The 6,797-nt window shown below is 46.4% G+C and overlaps 1 protein-coding gene across 5 annotated transcripts in view; it reads left to right on the forward strand.

The window, feature by feature from the left end:
* The window catches only part of nsd3 (nuclear receptor binding SET domain protein 3), a 29,274-nt gene extending 23,024 nt beyond the window's left edge, over positions 1-6,250 (forward strand). For 3 of the 5 annotated variants that reach the window (XM_085787369.1, XM_085787370.1, XM_085787371.1), the window contains 8 exons: positions 72-184; positions 293-439; positions 538-660; positions 3,406-3,522; positions 3,621-3,762; positions 3,852-3,958; positions 4,055-4,259; positions 5,961-6,249. In XM_085787369.1, the coding sequence (XP_085643495.1) occupies positions 72-184; positions 293-439; positions 538-660; positions 3,406-3,522; positions 3,621-3,762; positions 3,852-3,958; positions 4,055-4,259; positions 5,961-6,232 (1,226 nt within the window). In that variant the 3' untranslated portion in view covers positions 6,233-6,249. Of the gene's footprint in view, positions 1-71; positions 185-292; positions 440-537; positions 661-3,405; positions 3,523-3,620; positions 3,763-3,851; positions 3,959-4,054; positions 4,260-5,960 lie in introns of all 5 variants that reach the window. The other 2 variants (XM_085787368.1, XM_085787366.1) reach the window with 2 other exon arrangements.
* Positions 6,251-6,797: the final 547 nt, after the last annotated feature.

Here is a 6,797-nt window from a genome sequence, read left to right on the forward strand (position 1 = left end):
AAGACCTTCAGACAGAGCTGCCAGGGTTTTGTCCTTTTTGAAGGTTTTCTGACAGCGCTGGTGTGTTGCAGCTCTGGAAGAAGCAGCCCGACGGTTTCAGGAGCTGAAGGCGCAGAGGGAGAGCAGGGAGGCTCTGGAGCAAGAACGCAACTCTCGCAAACCTCCACCCTACAAATTCATCAAGGTACTGTCATTTAAATATCCCCAGAAAATTTGAATTTATGTATTGACCTTGTATTCAATAAGACTGCAGAGTGTTAGCTTATTCTACTGCTGTGTTTTGTCCTGCCAGTCCAACAAACCAGTGGGGAAAGTGCAGGTACACGTAGCTGACTTGTCAGAAATCCCACGATGCAACTGCAGACCAGCAGACGAGCATCCGTGCAGCTTCGACTCCCAGTGTCTCAACCGCATGCTGCAGTACGAGTGTCATCCACAGGTGTGTGTGTGTGTGCATATTTCCTACTGTTTAGTTGTGATGTTGCACCTCCTAACATACTGTAACCTTCATGCTGTTGTTGTTGTTGTTGTTACCAGGTGTGTCCTGCAGGAGACAACTGTGAGAACCAGTGCTTCTCTAAGCGGCTGTATGCGGAGACAGAGGTGGTGAAGACAGAGGGACGTGGCTGGGGCCTGAGGACCAACCAGGCTCTCAGGAAGGTGTGTGTCCCGTCCTTTAATAGAAAATATAATGGAACAGTTCATTGATTTCATTATATATATATTCATTTCACACAGACTGAAATATTTCATGTCTTTAATTCTTTTAATTGTAATGATTATGGCTTACATTTAATGAAAAATATAGTGATATAAATATAGTGAAAAAGTTCACCTTAGTAACCTGATGGTGTCACACTCTAATCAGTTGATGAACTCCAAACACCTGCAAAGGTTTCTGAGCCTATAAATGGTCTCTTATGCCCCTTTTCCACTACACAGTTCCAGCCCTATTCACTCAACTTGGTTTAGGACCTTTTCCATTACAGCTGAGTACATCATAGTGTCTCCTCAGTGTGGGCGGGGTCGTCATATCACGGCGGCTACGGCCGTGTCGTCTCACTCTCTTTTTTTCGATCCTCACATCAGCTACACACTCACTCGTCTGCACCTTGATTATGGACGGTCGCCGTCATGTTTTAGTAACTGCTCGACTCACGTGGAACCTCGGCTGAGGTGTTACCAGAAATGTACCAGGTACTAGGTGCTAGTGGAAAAGCAAAAAAAAAATTATAGCTGCTGCGCAGCAATGGGTCGGGTCCGGGCTACTTTTGGGCAAATTTAGGCAATTCTGAGCAACAAACAGGAGAATAGGAAGACAAGACAGTTGACCTTATAATGTCCAATTTGCATTAGTTGAGGATTGAACCCACAACCTCAAGAACCAAAGACCGTTGTTTATCACACTGAGCTAATTGCCAAGTGGCATTTAACAGTGGCTTCACAAATTGAGTAAGCCATTCACTGTCGCGCAGGCAGATTTGAAACCACAGTAAAAAGAAAAATCCGTTTTGAGGTAAAATAATGATATGTATTTGTTAAACATCTACTGTGACTCTAAGATGTTAGGAGCCTTCGCACATGGTCCAGTCCAAGCTATTTGGATTTTTAAACTTAGAGGCTTGCTGTGATGCCACCATCAGTACAACTGTCTTGTGTTTCGTGTTGAGGACAACTGACATTTTGATCTGTCATCATCATCATCATCACCCTTGCTGGGTCTCGAACCCACAGCCTCTGACACCAAGAACCAGCTCCTAACTCGCTGAGCTAATTGGCTGGTAGTGAGACCTGCTGTGTAGCTTCAGTTATCCACTCAGGTGAGTCAGTGCCCGGGCAGCTGTTGTCAAGGCAGATTTAAGAAAGTCAGAAATTCTATTAAACAAAAATCAGTTAACACATAAATTGCATCTAGACAGCAAAACAGCTTCTGGACATGTGACATTTTGATCCGTAATCATCATCATCACCCTCGCTGGGTCTCGAACTCACAATCTCTGACACCAAGAACCAGCTCCTAACTCGCTGAGCTAATTAGCTAGTAGTGAGACCTGCTGTGTAGCTTCATTTATCCACTCAGGTGAGCCAGTGCCCGGGCAGCTGTTGTGATGAAATGGTCAAAATTTCAGAAATTCAGTCATCTAAACAAAAATCTGATAATACATAAATTGCATCTTGACAGCATGGAAATGTTGGTGATTTGTTTTTAATGATAAGTGTTTTGCTTCATAAGAGAAAATATGATGTTTATAAATTCCAGTCTCACATTGACTGCAGTTGTTCCCATGAGAGCAGAATTCAAAATATTCTAGAAAATTCAGTTTTTGAGATAAAATTCTGATATTTGCCAAACTTCATCAACCATGACTCCAGAATATTGTCATTTTTTTTCAGGAAGATTGAAAATGTATTTATCAAGAATTTGATGGTATATGTTTACAGTAGTGTTTACAGTCAAACGTTTTCATGCACTGTAGGCTCAATTTTTGCTTAATCAAAAATCCGAGAAACAAGTTTTGTGGAGGACAGTCTGGAGATGCTCTGTAGCAAGTTTGGTGTCAATTGAGCAAAAATTGTGGGAGGAGATACATTTTAAAAGTTTTACAGTTATTAAAACAGAGTGATGGACTTCATAATTTGTAATAAGTTTAAGTTGACAAAAGTTTCAGCAGTATTGAGGCTACATTGTGGTGAAGTTTCAACACTGTAGCATCTACCGTTGGTTTGGTAGGAATTTTTAAAGTTTTTAAATTTAAACGCTTATTGTGCCCCCCCTAGGAGGGGGGGGCACATGTCCTTGGAGTTGAGTGAATCTGGCATGGGGTTGGATGTTTCTGTGAAGTTTGGTGAGTTTTCACCCATGGGAAGTATGACTTCCTTGGAAGAAGAAGAAGAAAGAAGAAGAAGAAGAAGAAGAATTCCTAGGAATACAATAGTGTCCCGGCAGCTTAGCTGCCCGGACCCTAAAAAGAGTTGAGTAGAGTCAAGCAGAGTGGGACTGGTGGAAAAGGGCCATTAGTCTGGTTCAGTAGCTCCACTATCTGACCTTCATATTCTACTTTATTGAGATGCACCTGTATGTTTTTACTGTTGCTGTATACTCCTCAAAAATGTAACTACACTTTTCTGATGCAGGGAACTTTTGAAGACAACAGTAACAACGTCAAAGAAGAACTGTCATAATTCAGAAGTCAGTTCTAGATGAGTGAAAGTAGAGAGAGCAGAACGAGAGGTGAACGACACCTGGCCTGGTGTTAGCTCACTGGGTCCAGGGCTGTGATGTTGTAGCAGTTTGCAGTCATGTCAACACACAGAATCTAACCGTCTCTGTCTGTCTGAAGTGTCCGCAGTGTCCTCAGTCACAGGTTGAGTGGTACTGAAGCCAGTGTTTGTGTTTTCCTTCAGGGTGACTTTGTGACAGAGTACGTGGGGGAGGTGATAGACTCTGAGGAGTGCCAGCAACGCATCAAACGTGCCCATGAAAATCATGTGACCAACTTCTACATGCTCACCCTCACCAAGGTAACGTCAGGGACGCGGATAAACGCTGAAATGCCTTTTCAGAGGAGAAACCGAGCATTTCTTAAACCCGGTGTCCCAATGTCCATGTCCCCTCCTAGGATCGGGTGATAGACGCCGGCCCCAAAGGAAACTCCTCCCGGTTTATGAACCACAGCTGCAGCCCCAACTGTGAAACCCAGAAGTGGACGGTGAACGGAGACGTTCGCATCGGGCTCTTCGCCCTCTGTGACATCGAGTCAGGTGAGTTCCCATGGAAAGACATGGACTCATATATGATCTCTGAGAGTATTACATATATGCTACATGCACTGTCCCTGCTTCTCCTGCAGACACGGAGCTGACCTTCAACTACAACCTGCACTGTGTGGGCAACAGGAGAACGTCCTGTCACTGCGGATCAGACAACTGCTCCGGGTTCCTCGGGGTGCAGCCGACGGTGAGGACGAGGACGCTCACCTCCGTCCAGCTCTGTGTGCGAGGCTCAGAGTCTGTGTTTGGTGAACATTTAGTTATTCTATAATGTTTCTTCCAGAGCGCCGTGGTGATGGAGAAGGAGGAGAAGGCCAGGAACGCCAAGCTAAAACCCAAGAAGCGGAAACTGCGGCCGGAGGGCAAACACACACACGAGTACTTCTGTTTCTGCTGCGGAGAAGGAGGAGAGCTGGTGATGTGTGACAGGAAGGACTGTCCCAAAGCCTACCACCTGCTCTGTCTCAACCTCACCAAGCCACCATATGGTAATGACTAGATGAGCTGTGTGTGTGTGTACTGTGTTTCTTTATTTACTCAACTGCCCAGGGTACCAGGCTCCATTGGAGGACAGGCTTTTATTTCTAATTCCCTCTGTTTTATAAGTATATTTGCTCATATTTTGATATGAAGCCTCCTTATTTTCTGTTTTCCTTCCATTTGCTCTGTTAATTTCTAGCAGCTATATGCAACAATAAGCTCATTGTTCAGGAGCTCATCTTCATCTTCGTCCTGGGCTGCTTGGCACCTGTTCTCCTTACTCCATCTCTGTTGCGCACAGAGCAGTTTGCTGCCATAAAGTAGAAATCAACCAGAGTGTGTGGTCCAGAGGCAGAGCAGGGACATGCCGTCTGGCCGTGCAAGGCCGCCAAAATCAATAATTCACCAATTTTCTACTCACCGTCATGCCAAGGAAGGGTTCGGAGAACTTTCAGAGTCATCAAAACACTTTTGGAGTTCCAGGGGACGTCCGGCTGGCTACGGATAATGGCGGCGGATAGAGTTCACTTTTGAATGGTCCAAAACACACACTATGAAACATCCACATCTGTTTTTAGATGTTCGTTCTTCGTTGTAAACCATAGAGAGCCTAAGCGGAAGCAGGAAGTAACGGCGCCATGGGACCTCAACTCTGAAAAACTCGCCATAGAAATGAACGGGACTGAAAATTTTATTTCGTGATCCGTTTGAATTGCGCCATGAGAAAAAAATATGTCCTCTACCTGTTTAAAACGTCACGTTTCATGCCGAGAAATCAGCCGTTTATCATAAAACGGCAACAGAAGAATGTATTTAGTGTAAAGACCGCTCCACGGACTACAGATCTGTGTCCCACAAAAAATACGTCACCAACTGACAAGGGAAAGGGCGGCATTTGGTGTGTGACGTCACCTGCGCGACTTGTAGTCTTTCTGGTTACGGATTCTTCTGAATTTTATTTTACAATAGTTTTACAACAAACTGCTGATTTCTCGGGATGAAACGTGATGTTTTAAACAGGTAGAGGACATATTTTTTTCTCATGGCACAATTCAAACGGATCACGAAATAAAATTTTCAGTCCCGTTCATTTGAATGGCGAGTTTTTCAGAGTTGAGGTCCCATGGTGACCGTTACTTCCTGCTTCCGCTTAGGCTCTCTATTGGATGTATGATGTAAACATGGAAGAACATCTTGCAGAAAACCCCTCGCACATGCGCACAAACATCAACAGCCACTGGGAGCTACTGCTACAACAAGGCTAAAAACAGAGATCAAATAAATTTTTTCTGAACAAATTTTTAATGTGGCGACTTCAGGACACTTGGGTCAGTACAGATGAGCAGTGGGGAGGTATCTGGATGTTTAATAGTGTGTGTTTTGGATTATTCAAAAGTGAACTCTATCCACCGCCATTATATGAAAATCCGTAGCCAGCCGGACCCCCCCTGGAACTCCAAAAGCATTTTGATGACTTGAATTATTGATTTTGGGTGAAGGATCCCTTTAACACAGTCCACAAACTTTGAAAAACTTTCTGATCATATCCTGGTCCAGTTTGTCCCAGGCGGTGGAGTCTGTTACAACAGACCCCCTTCTGATTGAATACTGACTTATAAGTGAGGAAGTCCGGTCTTACTGACATGTCAGGATCTATTATCACATCACCTTGGTATTTAACCCTCCATCACCCCCTCCTCTGTCTGCAGGACGTTGGGAATGCCCGTGGCACGACTGCAGCGTCTGCGGCGGCCAGGCCTCGTCCCTCTGTGACTTCTGCCCCCGCTCCTTCTGCGGGGACCACGAGGCGGGGGCGCTCACCCCCTCCTCGCTGGAAGGCCGTCCCTGCTGCTCCAGCCACAACCCCCTCAGCCCCCTGGGCTCCGACTCCAGCTCCACGCAGCCGCGGCGCTCCGGCTCCGGCCCCAGCCCCGTCCGGGTGAAGGAGGAGCAGGAGCCGGAGCAGCAGGCATCCGAGTGACCCCGCCCCCGCTCCCTCGATACCTCATTCCCTGTAAAGTGCGCTCCCATCGGCCCCTCTGGGCTCCAGTCCACCTCCGACCTGAAGCAGCGCACTACAAAAGGGAATCCAGAGCTTTTTGACCAGTATGACGGCTGCTGCTCAGACACAGACCAACACCACAGAGCCAGCGCAGCGTCGCCACAGGAAGTGACCGGGCGTCCTCGTGCACCAGTTTTCCCATCTCTGTGACGCTCTCTGCAGCCGGCCTGAGCCCATGGGAGGAGCCCAGACCACCACCTCAGTATGTTTCTTTTTTCTTTTTTTTTTTTTTTTTACAGCTGTGGAAGTTATAAGTGTTGTCCCGTCATCAGTTAACCGACACTTTGAAGAACTCATGGAGTGAGGTGGAGGGAGAGGCGGTGGAGGACGGGAAGAGGAGTTAGGAGCCTCTCCTCACCACCGCGCCGCTCCTCTCCACGTTTACCTGCTGTAAGCCGGACGGCTCCATGGAAACGAAGCAGCCTTCCTCCATCACTCCCGGACGTGATCTGTCATGGTATTTATCTCCTCTTCCTCTGGGAGA

This window comes from Trachurus japonicus, chromosome 9, assembly GCF_045865225.1.
Source record: "Trachurus japonicus isolate A0001 chromosome 9, Traja_1.0".
Classification (NCBI taxonomy): Eukaryota; Metazoa; Chordata; class Actinopteri; order Carangiformes; family Carangidae; genus Trachurus; species Trachurus japonicus.